Source organism: Vitis vinifera, chromosome 15, assembly GCF_030704535.1.
Source record: "Vitis vinifera cultivar Pinot Noir 40024 chromosome 15, ASM3070453v1".
NCBI classification, from domain to species: Eukaryota; Viridiplantae; Streptophyta; class Magnoliopsida; order Vitales; family Vitaceae; genus Vitis; species Vitis vinifera.
In genome coordinates, this window is record NC_081819.1 from 9,856,296 (window position 1) to 9,878,192 (window position 21,897).

Below are 21,897 nucleotides of genomic sequence, written 5' to 3' on the forward strand. Positions count from 1 at the left end.
TTGTTGGCAAGTCTCCTAATAGTTGGCGCGCACATATCCAACAAAGTTCTTCCCTCCATTCCATTGGCGAACGATCATCTCTTTGCTCCCCTTCCATTGTCTCCAAAGGGCATTGATCAAAGCTTGAGAGTGTTATGTTCAACTTAAAAGATGCGGAAGAGCCCAATGCGGCTCCAAGTCATCCAGTGTCTCTGTTGGTGAAACAAATAGAAGATGAGATCGATGAAGCAAATCAAGTGAAAAAGGTGGAAATGGAAGGCATAAATGAGGAGTCTGTCTTGGATATTGATGGCCTAGAGGTCCAGAATGAACTTTAAAAAAAAAATTGTATCAGATCAGGATGCCTACCCAGTTTAAATTCAAGAGTATGGCAAATGCAATGATACGTTCTTCCTACAAAATGACCGGTTAGCACAAGGGCACTCTTCGAGCGAGTGTCAGCTCCAATATCTCTAGAACGAAGAAGGGAGAAAACAGAGAAAAGGTTGAGCAGAAAAAAAGAAGAATAAGGAAAAGAGAGAAAGTTCAGATCCAAAATCTCATAGCCTCCTCCATGCAGACCTCCTCCGAGAGTTTTATGCCTTCTCTTGGGAAAATCAAAACCAAAGCGACACAACCCTCTAACAGAATTGGTTACAACCAGAAATAGTAAATTGCAGGAAAAATAAAAAACAAACCAAAAGATAAAACCAGAGCTTCACGTCCCTTTCCTTACACGACGTAGTCGTTCATCCAAGTTGGTGGTTTTCTGGGCCTGCGTGGGCCTGAGTTGGACTGGGCCTTGGAATGCTTAGTGACTAGCTGAGTGGCAGCATTGAGCTCTTCCGTGGGAGGTGCTTTAGGTGTATTGGGCTCTTCCACAACGGATGCTTCAGTTGTCTGTACATGTTGCTGTAAAGGGATGGCCACGAATGTATCATGCAATCACCCACCTCACAGAGTCATATCAGTTACACATCAGGTCCACGTGCAGGACTTCATTATGCATGGCCATCTTTGGCATGCAAACTTAGTGGCCACGTGTCACCTCTTGTGTTATCTTTCATATTCTCATCCTTTGATCTTGAATATAATTTTCTTGACCCCCATTTTGTAAATATTTTTCTAATTCTGGTTTTGCAAATAACTCATTTCTTTAATTTTCCATTCCTTAGAGTTTTAGGTTATCAAAAATCTCATTTTCAATCAATTTTGCTGTCATTTCTCTTTCTGGCAAGCAATCTTCATATTCCCTCTTATTTTTAAAATGTTTTAAAATAAGCAAGAATCAAATTTTGTAATTCCAAGTGATGGAATTTATGGAATTGATTCCTGCAAAAATAAATTGGGCTTTGGTGGGGGCCCAACATTAGAGAAGCTTTATTTAAAAATGAATCTGGGTGGAGTGTGATATTTGATGATTTCTTACCCTATTTAATGGCATGTGTGACTCATTTTATGATCATTATTGTGCACTAACCCCATTTTCTGATAGCACATTGTCGTTTACTGCCAAGGTACGCATCCTCTCTCACTCTGACCATCATTCATATATGTTTTGGCTTTCAGTGTGTAATCATGTTGATATCCATTGATCCTCTTATTAGTTGTCATGATTGCTTCATCTCATTAGTAGAGACCCGTTATTTTAAGGACTTAGAGAGGTGTTATGGTCTTTACCGTACCTTCCCGATTAGTAACCAAACCCCCGAGCCTTGATTTGGTTTTTCATAGACCACCTTTTTCAAAATAAAGAGTCACGCTTAGGGTTTTCTTTCTTATTTTGTTTACCCTTTAAAAAATAAAACAAAAATAAGTAGCAACTCCAAGTCATTTTCTTAATCAATAAATCATTTTCAAATAAAAAGCAAGCTCGCCATCGAGTGGAAGCGCATGAGCCGAAATGCGAGGTCCATAATATTATTTGATTATGATATTTTGTTCATCAAAATGAATTAATAATAAATAAATAAATAATTTAAATTATTTTTCTGTTAAAAATTGACATATATTTTTATTTTTTTAATTAATTAAATTACACTAGTTCTATAGATATTGAAAAGTTAACATAGGGCTTGTTTGGGAACTAATTTTTAAAATAGATTTTTGTTTTCCAAAACAAAAAATTAGAAAAACATATTTGACAACCAAAAACTATTTTTTGTTTTCTGTTCTTAAGAACATAAAATAAGGTGTTTTCAAAAAACATATTTTAGTTGTTTTCACTTGCTTTCTAATGATTGTTTTAAAAAATAATTATACAAAGATATAAAATCATTAAAAATAAAACATTAGATATAAAAATTATTTTTAAAACATATTTAAAAATATTAAAAACATGTTAAACATATATCAGGTTTTCAAATAAACTTTTATTTTACAAACCATCATAAAATAATCTTAAAAAATTATTCTCAAAAACTGTTTTTTAAAACTATTTTTAAAAGCAATTACCAAACAGACTCATAACCTTTATTTTTTTAAAATCATTTTTTGAACTTTTTTAAGTCTTAGAAGTTTGTTATGACACTGAAAGGGAGGAATTTTGGTTCAAATTGATCTTTTAATAAAATAAAACATATGTTTTAATCTTTTTTTTTCTAACTATTGTTCAAGTTAACCTTCTCCATTTTTTATTTTAAAATTATTTAGAAATCACGTTTTAAAAGTATGATTTCAAACAAATTTTTATAAAAGGAATATTTAAAGATAAAATATGAGAGAGAAAAAAAATATTTTAAACAAAAGTTTCAAAACAGGCATCTTTAGTGTGACTGAAAGGCCATTTGGAGCCCAACTTGGAAAAGCTATTGTATCTTTAATTTTTTTAACATAGTGAAGGATGTAATCTGAGTTAGAGAAAAATTTAATTAAGGTGTGAATAATATAATAAAGTTTTGCTAACTAAATGTTTGACAAATTAAATATTTCTTTCATGTACAAGTATTATAGTGGAAATATAATACTCTATCTAAATCAATAATTTCATTAAAAATAATAATTTCTCCAATTCCAAGAATTGTAAAGGGAAAGAGGATAACTATACGGGAAAAACAAATATACCATGACCTCCTGTCAAACTAAGTTTGGATACCATGTTAACTATCGATTTTCGTAAAAGTTTAAACTTATAGGATTTGAGCTCAATATAATTATCATACCTTTTAACACCCTCGTTTACATGTCACCCGTATAATTGTAAATTGGGGAGCTCAATATGCATATCATGTTCCTTAACGCTAGTAATATTATTTTACAAAGGTTTTAATTGATGGTAAATTTTGTATAGGACAAATTTTTTTTTTTCTTAATAATTAATAATGAAAAAGATTAAGAAGGTGGATAAAGATATGTGAGCAAGGCTGGATCCCCAGCCGCCTACTGCTGCTTACAACATTGATATAAACGTAAAAGACCATTTCTTTCATAGATTTCATCATCAAACAAATGGACTTTCCTACAATCTCTTCATCCTCATCATCATCTCCTTTTGTACCTGCTCAATAGTCAATCCTTTGTTTGCAGTCGCAGCTCTGCACTGCAATGCCGAAGCCACCCATCCCTCGCTCCGCCTCCGACTCCCTCATCTCCAAATTGCACCTCCCTTCATCTTCCCGGTCTTTCAGTTCATCCCTCCCCTCCTCCAGGCCTTCCTCTTCCTGGAGGAAGAGAGTATTCAAACAAGCGTTGTCCAGCCCCGGGAAGAACAATTTATCAAGGCATTCGGACTTGACAGAAGAGAGCCTCGAGGCATATAACAGGAGGAACGAATTCAGTCCCAGTCCTTACTACAGAGGCCTCACCGATTCCTCCCTTTATATAAGCCGGCAGCGCGCACCCAGCAGTCCTGGAAGGGAGAGCCATGCAACCACTGTTGCCACTTCAAGCTCTATCTCCACCTTAATTATTAAGGTGCAAAAGTGGACTACCACTTGCTTCACCTCCAAAAGTGGTAGAGGAGAAGAAGATGACGTTAAGAAACCAAGAGTGGAGGCAAAGCCTGCTGCTTCATCATCATCATCATCCAAGAGTAGAGGGACAGTATTGACAGTAATGAAGGAAGAGAGTTGCAGCTTGGGGATCAGCAATGATGTTGTATCGGTTAACCCGGAGAAGCCATTGAGGGAGAGAGTATCAGAGGTAGAGGTTCCCGCACCGATAATATCACGAAAAAAGGTAGTTTTTGCGGAGAACGGTGAGACCGTGAGTGATGAGAAAGGAAAGAATAAGGATTTCACATGGGCTGACAAGTATCGGCCCAAGGCTCTGTCAGACTTCATTTGCAATCGAGACAAGGCAGTTCAGCTCCAGGATTTGGTGAGATATTAATCCACTATTCTTATTCCTTTTTTTGACACCCAATTAGCTTAAAACCTTACCCATCTGAACCCGAGTTTCCCAGAGGCGATTTAAGGATGAACAATTGTACAGGTGAAAGTGGAACAGCATCCTCACTTCATATTTGAAGGACTTGCAGGGGTGGGAAAAAAGACCATGATATCCGCTTTTCTTCGAGAAGTGTTCGGACACGACAGAGTACAGGTATATATAATACTGCCAACTCAACACCCGGAATTTACAATTTGAATCAACTGCATCAACACCTAGAAATCAACTGTCTTCAGTTCCCAAATGCTACCTTTTCCGGAGTTATTGACGTTGGTTAATTAATTGTTTTGGTTTGGTGCTCCACAGACAAGGGAGGAGTGTAAGGAATTTTACTTGAAGGTAATTCTGAGAGCTTAATTTGCTGTTGTCTCTCCATTTTTATTTGTTCATTGACTACACTTGAAGTAATATCTGACCCAGCATATATGTCTTGATTTTTCATAGCATTTTCAATGTGTAGCATGTTCTTCTCATCCCAACTGATATGTTCATCTCATCTCCAGAAATAACCAAACTTATTGTTTATGTTCTCTTTTGGTGTCCATGCGAAAATCAAAAAGCATCACAAGTAACCAGAAAATGCCAGCCTTTTTTTTTTTTTTTTTTTGATGAGTAAATGACTAGAGAAACATATTGCAGGGTGAATCAATACGTAGCATCCGAGTAAATGTGAAGGTATCTTGTCATCACATAGAGGTCAATCTCTCTGACCTAAAAGGGTACGAGAAGCAAGTCATTGTTCAACTTATCCACGAAACAGGCAACAACAGAGCCAACAAGGCTGTGCGTGTCAACCAGGAAGTCCAGTGCAACCAGGACAATCGCTATGGTAAGTTTTCCCATGTCTTTAAAGCAAGAAATATATTTAAGCTGCTTAAGTTATTAAATATATAGATACATATAATGTTCTTATAGTTTGTTGAACATCTTTACAGCAATTGTTCTGTACGAAGCAGAGAAGTTATCAACAGAGGCGCTACTATATTTCAAGTGGCTACTAGACAAGTATGAAGGGCATAACATGGTCTTCTTTAGCTGCTCCGATACCTCAAAGCTTCAGCCAATTAAGTCACTCTGCACTATGGTTCAGCTTCTCCCACCATCTGATGAGGAGGTGAGATCAATCAAACCCCATGAATTAACAAGTTTAAATGACTTTGGTCTTCGCTCTACTTCCAACTTCAAATCTTCTTTATCAGATTGTTGAAGTCTTGGAGCTTATAGCTAAACAAGAAAGCATCAATTTGCCACGAGAATTGGCTGAAAAGATTGTGGGAAACTCTAAGAACAACCTCCGTCAAGCTATTCGTTCCTTTGAGGCTACCTGGAAGTTCAAGTGAGCGCATCAACCTTGATGAGATGCATTTACTTTGCACAAGTAATGACATTTTTGTTGGGTGGTTTTTCAGGTATCCCTTCGAGGAAGATCAAGAAATTAGGACCGGGTGGGAAGATGATATTGCCAGGATTGCAAAGAATATCATTGAGGAACAAACCCCCAAGCAGTAAAGTGTTCCTCTTCCCCTTCCGCTTCCTTTCACAATCCTTAAAAGGCTATTTCAATATGGCCTAAATAAAAAGTAATATCAGGAATTTGAGAAAATCTAAAAATCTAATTTGCTTCTTTCTTTACCAATCACAGCTTTGGAGTCTCACAGTTTGTTTCACAGGTTGTATAACATCAGAGGAAAGCTCCAAAAACTTACAGAGCACAATGTAGCTTCTGAGTTCATTTACAAAGTAAGAGTTTCCCAACCCCTAACCCCTTGTTACGTGCTCATCATGTATTTTAAAATTTTCCTAATCGACTGGTCTTCAAATGCAGACTCTGGTTGCACAACTTAAGATGCAGTTAAACTGCAGCTACTTACAAATCCGATTCGACAGCATATTTGATGATTACTATGTATGAATTGAACGCAAACGTAAATCAATACTTGTTTCAAGATGTTTAATGGCATATGATGATAATCACAAACCTCCCATCTCTCGTATGCATGCAGAGGGAAGAAGGAAGCATGCAGAAGGAAGATGGAAGCATGCTTGAAACTGATCGTTCATTTGTGCGTAATCGGCATGAGGAAATGGGCAAACGCCTTAATGACCCCACGAGAAAAAATGCTCATGATGTGTTGAAGATCGAAGGTAAATTACCAATCACACAAACTATCCTAAAAATTGTTTGGTTTTCCGTTTCCCTTCCTTGATCACATAGTGTGGAGAAAGTCATAACCATCTCTCTCTTTTCAGAGTCTATTGCTAAATTCATGAGCTGCTACAAGTCTTTGTTGAGCAACCAAGGCGTACCATAAGGCTATATGTCGCCAAAGGATCTTACACTCTGGAAGAGAAGAGTCAAGAACCCAGGCATTGGAAGCTTGTGGGTTTGTCAATCTTGTTCCTGTAAACTGATGGTTTGTCTGTCAAGCTTGAGGCAATGGCTTGAACAATTAATTTAGGAACCACGAGTGCAGAATAAGCCCAAGTGCAAAGTGGTATATGTGTTGTATGAATCATACATAAACATTACGTGTAGACATAGCATAATTTAGCTTTACATCAGAGCTTCATACAGAATTTCATTCAAATATATGTATACATAGAAGTAATAATTTGACAATCAAAAAATTAATTGTTCTTTCATAGCTCTTTTCCAGATGGTCTTAGTTATTGTGGAACCTATATAAACTAGTGACCTGGTTTTTCATGATTTTAATGTAGATTGAAACAATGTTTCAGTTGTGTTGCCTTGATATGCTTCATAATGATTTAAGATGCTAAAACACAACATAAAGGGGACCAGATCCATGATGTTTGAGATTTCAAAATAGTGTTGTTAATATCAATGAATGTCCTGCAAAAAGGATTGGAGTCGGTTGAATGTATTTACCAAAATAACTTAATCCCTTTTTGGTAAGACCCGCGTGTAAATAGGTCACGGATGTGAGGAAAGTTAACGTAACAGTAATATTTATATCATTCATGGGTGCGATTAACTCCCCATGAGGTGACTATGATTTTTCAAGGTAAAAAAGCTGTTGACCAATTCGAAATAAAAATAAATAGAAACATAGTTTCAATAAAAGGAGCTCAAGAACTATATTCTTCTCGAATCTCAGTTTTGCTCACATCTCAAATAAATTCAGACATATTTAAGGAAATTCTGACCGTCAAAAGGATGTTTTGTGGATTCCGAACAGCTAGAATGATTGAACCTAATAAGATAATGATTAAGGATTACAACCCACGAAGTAACAAGTACTTGGGTATGGACTTGAAAACCCCCTATTTGTCAATAAAAATGTTGACCGACTTCCACACCAGATATATCGCATTATCGTTTTAATGTGTTGATGGACCTCTAATAGGAACAAAACTTTAAAAGGAATTATTTTGATTTAACCATCTCTTTCTCCACTTACCTACTTCAATTGTCTATTTTGAATACCAACTAATCTCATAATATCCCAAAGTTTTTTTATCTCTTTTAGTTGCATTTGAAGCTTCTAACACACCATACACCAGTTCAACCGGAAACTACTTAAAAGAAATTACCAATACCCAACAACAACGATGGAATAAGATGAACTTATGAGCAGCTTAGCAGGTGAATTGGCATTTTCCATAATGGCCTCATTCAAAAGGATGAATTTCTAATACAACTAAGAAGCTTCACTCAGAGCACATTGAGCTAGAGCTCACCTATATGAACCGAACTACCCAAACAACAAAACAAAACTGAATAAAATTAGATGCCTACGGACGAGATCTTGTTTCAGCATGGGGCATGAGAAATGGATGGGCTTTACGAAACAAAACTTGAGTAGAAGGTTCGATCTATCAGGATTGAAGATTGCAACATTTGCATCAAATACAATTAAGATGCATGGAAGAGAAGACTTTGCTTCAAGATATGTATTATTAAGATCACAATACAAGCATTACATGCTTCGGCAGATTATGAAGCCCAACACAAAGCTTAATCTAAAATGAACTGTGCATTACTACTGTACAAGCAACTCAGACCAAATGTTACAAAATTGGAGAAATTCATGTTCTACTCTATTGAACAGCTAATCTCTGGAGATGATCCAAGAATACTTCAAAGCTAACATCATCTGTAAAGAGTATATCCCCTCCTGGAAGAGAAGAAGCAGAGTTGTATGTTGCAGAAGGATTCAACTTCGCTAGCAGAAAACGGGCCTGCATAAATTCATAAATTTGAAATATCATAACTACTAGCCCCAACCTCAAAAAATACAATGGGGTCACGGAAAACAGGGAAAAGTCGCATATTTTACAATTTTCATATTATAACTGCAAGCCCCAACCTCAAAAAAATACAACGGCATCAGGGAAAACAAGGAAAAGTTACTTATTTTACAATTTTCATATCATAACTACTAGCCCCAACCTCATATCAAGTCTAGCTCATTACATACTTAATTTGCCATATTTGACACCACAGCAACCAAGCACCTAGACTGAAATTTAAACTTTAGAAGAGCACCAATTGAAGCATTACATTCAAACAGTGCACATGGCTATTTTTCAGGCATATGGATCTTACAGATTACATCAGATTATTCAACTCAAGGATCGGCCAGCTGGAGTTTCAGAAGCAAATTCATAGGTCCAATCAATGGCCTTTAGTGGTCTCTAGCAGAGAGCAAAGGAGATGATGTAGATTATTCAGCCTAGATTTTAGATACTGATGGGCTGTGCTCTCTAATATTTTTGCCCCTTTATTTTCATTAGTTGAAAAGCATCTGTCTTTATATCACCATATGCACCTCTTTTAATTAATAGATTCCTTGTTTCCTGGCCCTCCAATAGGCCACTCAACTGGCAGGAACTTATCCTCAAGAAGGGAAAATCCCAGGTTCTAGTCCTAGCCATAACACACAATTAATACATGACCCTTGGGGGCAGGAGTTTCCATATCGTATTTATGAAAAGAAAAACGTTCAGCACCAACTTCCATTTATGCCCAGAGTCAAAGGTCATTCTTTTGTTTTTAACAAAAAACAACAATTTCATTGAATTAGAAAAGAAATAAAGGATATAAAAAGGACAATGTACTGCTCTTTGTTAAAGAGACCATCCAGATTAAGAACAAACCAATATTATTTATAATTGCATTTTTGTAGTTTAACAATTGTGCAGAAAGGCGAAGAATTATCAACCTGGGATCCATGCTGATCACAAATGACTAAGCGAGGTACAGGAAACCTTTCTTTAATTATTGCATCAGCATCATCTCGTGGAGCCCGCAGCAACTGGGCAAACACCTGCAAGGACAAAAGCATTGTGGCAAGTCTATTAAATGATATTTTTGGAATTTGAATATGGTAAAAGATTGAACCTAGCCAACCATCCATTACTTAATATACTTGTGAGACATTTCAGGAGTGATGAGCTTTCCTTAAACACCTCATAAATGCAGATCTCTCACTTTAGATTTGAGAGGGCAAAGAACTATATTAAAGAATAGCATAGTCTCCCTTTTATCTCATGAATGTATGGTCAATGACATGAGAATGCTTGTGAGTCAAAAGATCCTGAGAAATGGAATGGAAATAAGGACAAATATAAAACTATTGACCTCAAGAGAACCCTATGACACTTGACACAGTTCATATTGGGTTTAAAAGCCACCACAGGCAACAGAAATCAAGTGTGGGTCAGATCACATGCATCCTTTCCTGATTAGGACAACTCTCATATGTTCTCCAAGTAGTGGTGGTTGCTTCCACACCCGAAACATATTTTACATAGAAAATATATCAAATTGTTCCCATGGCACAACACCAAAGGGCAGTCAAGGTTCAACATTGCCCATGGATAAAGAAAAACGGTTTCAACATCAAGAACAACAAAAACTAGAGCAGACATATCATAACGGATTCGAAATTGTAAAGCAAGCATCGCCCATTGGTTCTATACCCGATTCATAACTAGAAAGTTTCTCTGGTCCTTTACTAATCAAAGCTAAAACTCTGGAAATAAAAAATGCCAAAATGGGAATAATACTTGATATTATTAGAAAAGCCCAGAAAATATTATATTCATAAAGCAGAAACATAGAAGCATTCTTATGAATGTGGAAAATATACTGGATTAGCCGACTCAAATTAGAATTGTCAAGTCATCCATAATGGTTTAGTCAAAACAAGAACTCATTTTATTTTGATTGAACGAACCAGTTTCGTTTGTTTGCTGTGGTAGGTATCTCCTTTGAAGATTCATTAACTCGAATCCTATTTCCATTATACTTTTGTCAACAACAAAAGTATGACAGAAGAAAAAACCAAGACCAATAAAAATCTTGACAGACCAAAAAATAATTTAGCTCCTGAAGATAAAGTGGGCATGATCATACCTGATTTTGTGATACTAGTAGAATAAACTCAATCAACTGAGCAGAGTAGAATTGAGTCAATTGACTTTTCTGGACTTTTGCAATGACTTTAATGAGTCACAGTTGGGGATTCTCTATCGAACACTATCATTTTTCATCATTAAATCACAGTATACTATGGCTTTTTAGTTAACATTTTCCAATCGAAGGGACTAAACTAACTGCATACCTGAAGTAATGATGGCTACACTATTACTATTGGTCTAGTTTAGACTACATGTCCATACAAAATTACCTCATGTTCAGGCTGATTCTGATATCCAGCATTTCGCCACTGAGCAATAGTTGCACCATGAAATACAACAACAGTAAAATAAGAGTCCAAAAGAAGGATCCTGTCAGCTGCAATGGCAGCCACATCAAGAAGAGCTGGTTCTGGGCCTGAATGAAATGAGTAAGAAATCAATGAAGGCTGAATCATCACAACTGAATTGGCCACATTTTCCCGGTTCAGGATCATTCTAAAGTATGCAGTCTCATCAGGGCTGTTATTAAAAACCTGTGACAAAAAGAATTGCCAGAGATAAATCTAGAGAAGATAAGAGGGGGCGAGAGTAATTAATCATCATCAAACTACGATTATAAGATGCAAAGATAGAATTATAAACCAATAGTCAGTTATACCTGAACAAACTGAGAACGTCGCAAATGAAATATAAACTGGGGAAATATTGAAAATCTTGGAGATAAGCTGAAAGAAGATGGGTTGTCCTTTTGGTAATCTCCAAACCGAGAACATAGTTGAATCAATGATCTATCCAACCATCTAATGGGGTCAAACTCAGCCTGTGTATCAAGCATATCTTAAGGTCACAAAGAGGCAAAAATATCACCATAATACAAGTCAACAGACAATCACAACAGATATTACAAATTCCAAATGAACCAACAAGAAGACCAAAAAACCAGTTATTGGGCGAACCAACTTAAATATACTACACAGGCCTAATAAATTGAGTGAACCCAATGCAACAAGGGCACGACTATTTTAGCATTTTGATTTTAGCAGTCTTCATCATGTTGGATCTATTGACGCAGATATGTGCTGGTACACTCTAATGATGATGGAATAATATCTTGATCAACCACCATATAGAGGCTTGCTAAACATGAAGATACGTAAGGGCCCAAGAATTGGAGATAATAGACGATGGTAGATGAGTAATACATATTTTGTGAAGTGTGGAATTTGATTAAATGAACTACATGAACTGTTTATAAAAGTATATTATATGTGGAGAAACATTTTTTATGGGGAGATAATGTAATCCCTGATTTATAGGGATTTTGGTTTAGGGTAGTTTCCATTTTTAACATGCCTATGGCTTATCCTTTTGTACATAACTGGATGTGGATTCTATTTTAAAAGAATGAGATTTTCTTCTCAATTTTTTCCACATGGTATTAGAGCTTTGCCAAGAGAGCTTCATCAGTAATTGCTACCCGTGAGACCACCAAAGATGCTGAGACAGAGCTAGGACATTTTATCAAATCATCCTTGCTACTCCCCTCTCTCCTTTCTGTCATCACGAGCATAGGATCCACAATCGCAACCCCAAAAGGCCTCTGAACTGTCCCACTATCCCCTTTCTCCCCTCTATCAGCCGTCACGACTTCGCCACTCCCTTGAACCAACTTGAAAATCGCAACTTGAGAAGATAATGAATCCTCAAGAAAAGGCTCGCTGCCCTTTTCACGCAGGAAAAGGACATCAGGACCAAGGAGCAGCTCGACTCTGGTCTCCTCAACCAGGGTCGTACCCTATTCTCTTCTCTTGACTGAACCACCAACATTGTCCCCTCCTCTGCTCTCTCGCACAGAAAGAACACACCCCTCGTGCACCTTCTCAGCAGATGAAACAAGCCCTAGCAAGCTCGCTCCGCTTTTTAAAGCTCCACTTAAAGGCCCATCCTTTGCAGAGGCCTTTCCCACCTAAGCTTCAGCACAAGCTTGGGTCAGACCCAAAAAAGGTGGACTCACCCCTCTTGAATCCAAAGACGAAGAGGTATCCCCAAAAACACCACCATGGGCCTCTTCCAGCCTCTGTCCGCCCAAACAAGGAGGCCCAAGAACCTCCCCACCATCCTTCACAAAGGCAACAGGCCCAACTGCCCCACTTTCTCCCATTACAGCTGCAACCCTCTTGTCACATCCTAGGAAATCCCCCCCTCATCAGAACTTGATGCAGAGTCCACTGTAGCCTCTCCTACCAACCTTGGCCTGCAACAAGTCAAACCTACTGCTACAGCTTTTGTGTCAAAGCCTACAGCACCCTCTCCCGCCGCTTTAGACCTACAGCAAAGTGACTCGATAGCTACTACAATACTCAAAGGATGAATCCCCGTCCCACTCGTTTCGTCAGCGCATGGAGAGACCTCCACTCCTCCCCCAACATTTTGCTCACTGGGGACACAGTTTGTTCTTCTTGGCTCCACAAACAAAAAACCTGGCGGAGCTTCCCACCACAAATGTAAAGAGAAGCTAGAATTGCCCACTACCACCTGCAACGAACTAGGTAAAGAACTCCCAACACGATGCCCCAAAATCCTGGCCCAATGTAGATTAGTCATAAGAGTTGTGTCTTCATCCACAACAACAAATCCTCCACATTCATTCCCAATTTTCTTAAACACCACCCGACTCCAAAGGTGTAACGGGAAACCCAACACCCTCACCCACATTTCCTTGGCACGACCCCCCTTGCCCAAACAACCAGCCTTGGGAGTCCACCTCACCAAGTGCAGCACCCTCTCCTTAACCCTTCAAGAACCTCTGACAAGCACCTTTTCTACCTCAGCAAGAATCTCAAAATCAAAAAAGAGCAAGGTACCTCAAAAACTGAAATCTTCAACCCCCCCTCTAGAGACCAAGTAGTAGTCACAAAAGATTTCAAAAAAGAAAAGTCAGACGGCAACTCTAACCCCTCATCAAACCACCCGACCAAACAACTGCACAGAGACTCCTCCCTGCCTTGCACCTCACTTTCTCCAATTTGAACCCAGACCGCTTCCCCTGCTACTCCACGAGGCTTCCTTACAACATCAGCAAAAGACCCATGGGTTGTCTCCTCCCTACAGGTGCTCCTTGCCTTAGCAGGAGGGCTCACTCTCCTAGTCTCAATTGAGGGGGGTACACCTAAATAACGCAGCTTCTCCGCTAGAATCAACCATTCCCTGTCGTTCCAACTTGAACCTCCTGCCCCCCTCCACCCAACCTTTGCTCCATCTTTCCAAACCCTCATCCTTGCAACAATCTTCTACCCCTTCCAACAACAGTCGCAAACTCAAATCCCCGAACCTAATCCAGTCAGAAAAACCTCTGCCCTTATCCACAATAACCCCTCTCAGTTTTCCCCTAAACTCCTCTATAAAAAGGTCGAAAGTTTTTTACTCCATTGCAAACCAGCACCGTCCACCTCTCATGGCCATCTTCAAGAGCTTCCCTCTCCTTTCATTTCAAACCTCTACCATAGTTGACTTTTGTTAACCAACTTGCTACTGGTTCTCCCATCCCTTCTCGGAATTTTTTTGTTTATACCGATGCGACCATTGTTGAAAGAGAGGATTATTCTACTCATCCTTATTTTCAGGGGGAGACATCATGCATGAAGATAAGGACAAGGATTCATTCTTACTTGACTTGCCCTCCATTTCACAATCTCCCTCGTCCAAGCCCACAATCAATCCTAGTCTCACTCCATTTTTTCCTATTATGAAATCACCCTCTTCTAGTCCCATGTCATTAACTAAAGTCTAGTTCACAATCCTACTCAACCACTCCAGGTATACCATAGGAGAAAAGAGTTTGTTGTTGAACTAGTGCAAATCCAAGAGTTGGAACCAATCTTTAGAAATGAGGTCGGTGTTTTACCTTGATCTTCTTTTGATTATTTTTGTGCTATCATTGATAATAATGATCTTAATCTGCCCAGTGCTCTCAGGAAAGGTACAAGAGAGTGTACCAAACACCCTTTATACCCACTAGCTCAGTTCATATCCTATAATAGATTGTCACCTTCCTATTAAGCTTTCCTTACCTAACTAAAAATTTGAGGCATTAAATAGTGAAAAGTGGAGATAAGCCATGAGTGGTGTGATGGAAGCACTAGAAAAAAAAAAATAGAACATGGGAGATAGTGGAGTTGCCAAAAGGAAAGAGCCTTGTGGATTGTAAGTAGGTTTTTAATGTAAAATACAAGGTGGATGGATTAATTAAGATGTATAAAGCAAGACTTGTTGTCGAGGAATATACCTAAATTTATGGAGTAGATTATTAAGGGACCTTCAAACCCATAGCCAAGATGAATACAATTGGGGTGTTGTTATCGTTGGCCGCCACCTTTGAATGGAATTTACAACAATTTCATGTGAAGAATGCTTTCTTACATGAGGATCTTGAAGAAGAAATCTAAATGGAAGTTCCTCTTGGATTTGGCAAGGATCTAGAAAGTAGAAGAGTGTGTAAGCTTAAGAAGGCCTTGTATGGTTTAAAACAATCTCTTCATACTTGGTTTGAGAGATTTGCCAAGGTGATGACTACAAATAGATACAAACAAAGTCAAGGTGATCACACTTTATTCATCAAGCACTCAGCTTCAAGGGGAGTTATGGCCTTCTTAGTTTATGTGGACGACATAATAGTGACCGGAAATGATGAGAAGGGATAGTTTGAGGAATTGTTTAATGAAAGAGCTCGAGATTAAAGAATTGGACCAATTAAAGTCCTTTTTAAGTGATGAGGCGGCATGGTCACAATAGAGAATTTATGTATCCCAACAAAAGTATGTGCTAGAATTGTTGAAGGAAACTGGACAATTAGCTTGTAAACTAGCAAACACACCTATTAAGCCCAATCACAAGCTTGGTGATAATAATAGTGATGCTACTTGTGGATCGAGGAAACTATTAAAGATCGGTGAGCCAATTGATCTACTTGTCACACATGAGACCTAATATTACATATGTTGTCAATGTGGTGAGTCAATTTATGCACAATCCTAAGGAAGCACATCTCCAATCAATTCACTAAATACTACACTATCTGAAAGGAACACTGCGAAAAGGGATTCTATTCAAGAAAAGAACAAGTTTGACACTTAGGGCCTATACAAATATTGATTATGCAAGATTGGTGGTAGATAAATGCTCAACATCAAGCTATTGTACACTCCTTGGTGGAAACCTAGTAATATGGAGTAAAAAGCATAATGTAGTAGCAAGATCAAGCATCAAGGCCAAACTCAAAGCAATGGCACTTGGGATTTGTGAATTACAATGGTTGAAAATAATCCTAGAAGATTTTAAGATTAACTGGGAAGTGCCTATGAGACTATTCGACGACAACAAATCAGCGAAATATTGCACATAATCCTATGCAACATGACCAAACCAAACATCTAGAGATAGACAAGCATTTTATCAAAGAAAAATTAGATTGTGGCCTCATTTGCACACCATATGTCTCCTCAGGCAATCAACTCATGGATGTGCTTACCTAGGGTTTGAACAATACTATGTTTCAAGCAATAATTGGCAAGTTGGCAATGCATGATATTCACTCGCTATCTTGAGGCGAAGTAGAGGAACGTTTTATAGGGAGATAATGTAATCCTAATTTATAGGGATTTATTTTATTGATTGTAATCCGTGATTTATAGGGATCTAGTTTACTGATTGTACTACTTAATTTATAGGGTTTTAGTTTACTAATTTATAAGGATTTCGTTTAAGGTAGTTGATTACTACTCAAAAAGTGCTCTTTTATAGCTTGTTATAAACTCTTTTAAACACTTTTGAGTAGTATTTATTACCTTTTAACTTCATTGGCACATTAAGAACCCTTGCAAAGATTACTGATCAGTTTTTGGCAACTTTTGGTGTTTTTGATAGTTTTTTGATCATTAAAACAAGCCAAGAATGAGGGAGAACTTTGTGTAGTCCATGGCAAAGCAAGTTGAAGCTAAATTACATGAAGAATCCAAGTTTTGGAGAGCTTCGAAGCCTTTGCCAAATCAATCAAGTATGCAAGGAAGAGAATCAGAGAAGGAATCTAGCATTCAACAATTTCGCAACCCCTTGCGAAATTTTCACAAGCTTGCGAATTGCTCAAGAGGAGTACAAGCCTTGCGAAGCTGAGAATAAGGAATTTCGCAAGCCTTGCGAAACTATGAATGAATTTTGCAACCCCTTGCGAAATTTTTGCAAGCCTTGCGAAACTGAGGAAAATGAATTTCGCAACCCCTTGCGAAATCTTCCTGTAATCTTCAGATATTTTTTCACCGACTCCATTATATTTTTATCTCAAGATATTTTGTGTAATTACCTATTCTCTCCTTATAATCAGCTAAAGATCTTTTTAGATATTTAGGATATCTAATTGAGGGGTTAAAAATATCTCTCTATATATGTCTTAAGATATCTCTTTTTGTAATATCTCGGAATCTCAGAAGAAATTCTTGGGGATCACTTGCAATCTCTCGGAAGAAATTCCAGAGAAGACTTGTACATTCTTTTTAGTAAGAAATATACAGAGCGTTGCTCTGCCTTACCTACTCATTTTGATTTTATTTTCTTTCTAGCCAAACAACCTCTGAGGTTGTTTTCTCAGAGGATGAGTGGCTAGACTTTTCGTTTCTTGGACTAAAGGAAGCTAGGTAAGGGATCCGGATACAAAAGTGAGAGTTTTCCTTGTTTCAGTTTTAAATGAAGAGAAGTTGTGACCTATTAATGGTTTTTATCTTTTTAGTTAACTTAAAATCCCTTATAATCACCTGGGCCAACACTTGGTAAGCTTTTCAAACTCCGTCCATTGAGATCCATTAGTTATCTCTTGCGAGCCTCTGGGAGGTGGCTTAAAGGTAGGATTACCTAGAATAGCCAACACTTGGTAAGCTTTTCGGACTCACTGGAGACATCCATTAGTTATCTCTTACGAGCTTTTGAAGGGTAATCCAAGATTAAGGATCACCTTGAATGGCCAATACTAGGTGAGAGGTATGAACCATTACAAGATGATTTAGTGAAAGAGTTTTAGTGTTTGAAACCATTAAGGGGAAGCAATTATAACACACCGGTTCGAGAAATAACTATAGGTTAAATCCCCAATGCGAGGAAAAGATCCGAAATCTCCCTTTTTTGTATAAGGAACCTGAACCTAGTGACCTAAAACTCCAAGAAACCTTTTTCTTTGTAATTAATCTCAATTACTATTTTTGGTTAGCTTAAAACCAACCCTTTTCAACCAACTTTATGTTTTCTTTTAAAGCTAACTCATAAAAGAAAAACCACTATTTCAGTGTTGTAACTAATATCACGTGTGAAATGAAAATTCATCCCTATGGACGATCCTAGAACCACTATGCTATGCTAGCTATGCTACCCTAGTATATGGTGAATTAGGTTTATAAATTTTGTTGATAACTCTCATCTAAGGACTGAATCAAAGGTACACCAATTGGGGACGAATCAGTAGTTTCCATTTTCTATAACATGCCTATGGCTTATCCTTTTGTACATAACTAGATGTGTACACTATTCTAAAAGAATGAGATTTTCTTCTCAATTTTTTCCACATTATATATTGTTGTACTAATATTTTATTGATTTAGTTTATAATTTACCTTGTAATGGTTGCTTGTACAAATATAACACAATATAAGTGGGTAAAATATATTCTTTGAAAAGAAGTTTTAATAAATCTTCAAAACTGGAGGGGCTTCCAGCAATATAAGTGTGGGATGAAAGAGCCTCTCTATACAAGCTTCTTAAATCACTGGCATAATGAATATTTTAATTTTGGAATCCCATAGTGGTTGTTAATGATTGAGTTATCAGAAGGTATTATTTCTCTTAAACAAGGAATGGTGTAAATTAAGTATTATTTCACAATATTTATTATAAAAAACAATTCCAATATTAAAAAAAAATGTCCTTATAATTTCTTGTAATTACCTCAGTTTCCATTTTGAAAGAAACGACACGAGCCATTACTACAGCTGCTGTTTCTTGGTCAAATCCAGCAATTAGATCCTACAATGAATTTAAGCAGATCCATCACGTCCATGGTAGTTTGGAGAGAAACAACCAAGATTTAAAGAAATAAAGTTCTGAAGAACACAAAAACAGCATGCAACCTGAGAAGTAAATCATCCATTAGAAGTATATGAAGGGAACAGAAAATTTTAACAATCAATGTAACTAGAAAAAACAATTTTTTCTAGTATATGTTCTGGCCTGTGATAAACAACATATCCAACTAAATAGGATTTGATAAAAATAAATAAAAACCTCCATATTTTCCAAGGCAATCAATACAAAATCAAGATTTTCAGCAACGTAAAAAAAAAAAAAAAAAAAAAAAATACACTGCATCCAATGAAACAATCAGCATTGCTAACCCTCAAAAAATAGATCAACTCACCTAAGAGAGGGAACCATTATTCACAAAAAGAAACTACAAAAGAAAATCCAGAAAATTCCTTCCATATTGAGGAAAAGCATATCAGAAGTTCATATCAACTCCAGCACCTAAAGTATCAACTTTCCCATTTAAAATGTGCAACTGTTTACTCCTTTCCATGAGAGCCACACCACAACCAAGAAGACAATCTTGACAAATCTGACCCCGTCTCCACATGATTACACTCCAAAACTGCAGCTAAATCATACAAGCATTTTGCTAAACAGATCTAACTTTTTACCACCAGCTACTGTTTACTCCTTTCCATACCACACCACAACCAAGAAGACAATCTTGACAAAAACAGATCCATGAGCTTCTTTCCTTATTTAAGTACTCAAGAAATAACAATGACAAAAACTTTCTTATACTTGAAGATCAGAAAGACCCAAAGCTTTGGACTGTACAAAGCCCACCTGAAGAGGTGAAATCTCAGCCTCAATAGCAAAACCCTCTTTCATTAGCACAAACATTGATCATTTTATCTCAGTTAAATCATATAAATTCACACCAGTCCATGCACAAGGACACTCCATTTATCACATTTTATCAATTTAAGATGCCTTGATATGTCTGTGTGAGTTTTGCAAGAAAATTAAAGCAGGAAAAACAAAGCATTTTGAAAGAACTTGCAACCTTGGAGAAAGACCCCTCACAACCCCCTCGCTACACATCAAAGAGGCCACAAATGCCATTTCAAAACCCTGTCCCCTAACCCCAAGGGTAGCAAAACCTGGTAGCTAACCTTGTTACCCCCCAACAGAGAAAACTAAATTCACTACCATTATGAGTAGTGAACTTGTGCTACTAGCATTTTCAAGGCCATTTTTCATAGTTTTCTCATTGCTTCCTCTCCAAACCTGTCTGCAACCCTCCACACATCCCTTCTCTCTACTTCTCTTTCTCTCCCTCTAACAGAGAATCCAAGATACACAACCCTAAGTTTCACTAGCCATCTCCATCTCTCTCTTAGAGCTTCAGAAACTTTGTTGTCAATACCTTGGAAAGGAGCAAAATCAAGCCAACAATTACCACTTTTTGTGGAATGCTTTAGCCAATCATCTTGTTTTCATGGCTATACAGTGTTAAGAATGAGGGGACATTCCAAATCTCTCCAACAATAACCTTTGCAGCACTTCTCAAGTTCCCTCTATAAATAGCTTCCATTGGATGATAGGAGAGGCATCCAGAGAGCAATCACGGAGAAGGGTAATAGGAAATTTTCTTCTTTTTTTTTTTAGTTTTTAGGGAGGAAAAAAGAGGAAGAATATAGTCTTCCTCTAGTTGTAATCATGTATTACTACTTGCGTGTTTAGTTTCAATCTTCAATTTTCAGTTTTAATCTTCTTATCCTGGTACCATGAGTGTTTGATTTTCTCATTTAAGGTGAGGGTGAGCTTAGGATATCCCATTCAATCCACCAAAGCCAAGTTTGACCAAGTTGGGTCAAGAACCAGCACCTTCATTGTTGTCACCACATGCCTCTACTGCTTGAAGATGTCCTCAGCAGAAGGCCGATGGTGGTGTGATGACCATTGTAGAGCCCCCACAAGATTTGATCAATCTTAGTGTGGTAGGATTAACCGAAGGAGTAGAAACTCTTATAGTGGCATTTGATCATAGATATGGGTCACAAATTTTATGTTCATGAAGCTTGACTCAAATTGGTTTGGGTGTCATGAGAGGCAAGTGGGCAAAAAGAGTGGAAACTCTATGTTGTGGCGCCTATCCAAAATTTGAGTCACAAAGGAAAACCCTTAAGCTAACCCGAACCTTAGTAATTTTTTGTTTGTTTAATTTCCCAATTTTCAACTCCACCCCCTCAAATCCAATATTGAAAATACCAAAAATTTATTTTCCAGCATTTTTTTGAACCAGTTTTTAGTCGCTTCCCTTGGGTTTGACTACCTAAACACCCTTCAGGTATTACAAATTTAAAGTTCTTGCCCTTGGGGACTTGACATTATAGAAAATCCAATTCTAAGTCACAAGCACTCTCCTAATGGGTAGAGTATGCATTTATTATTGTACACATCCATCAAAATTTAACTTAACCCTTCAAAGGCAGTAACCATGCTAGAAAGATCTTCTCAACCAATCCCCTAGACCTGCATACAAGGTTCCAATCTAATAACAAGAGGTTCAAAAGAATGATTGTGAAGGCTTCACTAGCAAAAGCTCAAATGGAGGAGAAAGAGTAAAACAAGTCTCAAACTACATCTAGCATCCTCTATACACCCTCAAAGATCCTTACATTTTCTTTCCCATCATATAATCCAAATTAGGGTTAGGATAGCAATACTCCATACAACCCTACCCATACAAAGTCCCAAAAACCCCTAAAGGAAATTATTAAAATCCCTATCACACTTTTGAGAAAAACTTAGTCAATCTTAACAAAGTTAAAAATCTATGACACAAGGTCATATCTATTGGGTAATGAAGGAACTTATGCCACAACCCACAAGGTGAAAGCTATTGGGCCAACAAGAAAACGATTGATTAGCTGATTCTCCACTCTTCTTACACATGACACACCACTCCAAGTTGAGGACATTATAAGCCCCTTGCTTAAAGCATATCATTAGTATTGACCCTTATTAGTAACAAACCAAGCAAAGGCCTTTATTTTAGGAAAGCCTCTAAATTTT

General features: G+C 37.4%; 2 protein-coding genes across 2 annotated transcripts in view; one reads left to right on the forward strand and one right to left on the reverse strand.

Annotated features, from left to right (window-relative positions):
- Positions 1–134: 134 nt before the first annotated feature.
- On the forward strand, positions 135–7,094 carry LOC100265748 (uncharacterized). The gene is made up of 12 exons (XM_059743017.1): positions 135–299; positions 3,505–4,296; positions 4,411–4,521; positions 4,675–4,707; positions 5,008–5,176; positions 5,304–5,482; positions 5,568–5,704; positions 5,778–5,873; positions 6,039–6,108; positions 6,194–6,274; positions 6,372–6,513; positions 7,090–7,094. Exons 1-12 carry the CDS (start codon positions 135–137, stop codon positions 7,092–7,094), a joined length of 1,980 nt encoding a protein of 659 aa, XP_059599000.1.
- Positions 7,095–8,251: 1,157 nt separating this feature from the next.
- LOC100267470 (protein transport protein SEC23 C) overlaps positions 8,252–21,897 on the reverse strand; it is a 56,860-nt gene continuing 43,214 nt past the window's right edge. Inside the window, exons 8-12 of the mRNA XM_002265065.5 lie at positions 18,739–18,816; positions 11,414–11,575; positions 11,025–11,288; positions 9,555–9,659; positions 8,252–8,571 (exon numbers count right to left, since the gene is read on the reverse strand). Coding sequence (XP_002265101.1) covers positions 8,431–8,571; positions 9,555–9,659; positions 11,025–11,288; positions 11,414–11,575; positions 18,739–18,816 — 750 coding nt within the window. The 3' untranslated portion in view covers positions 8,252–8,430. The remainder of the gene's footprint in view (positions 8,572–9,554; positions 9,660–11,024; positions 11,289–11,413; positions 11,576–18,738; positions 18,817–21,897) is intronic.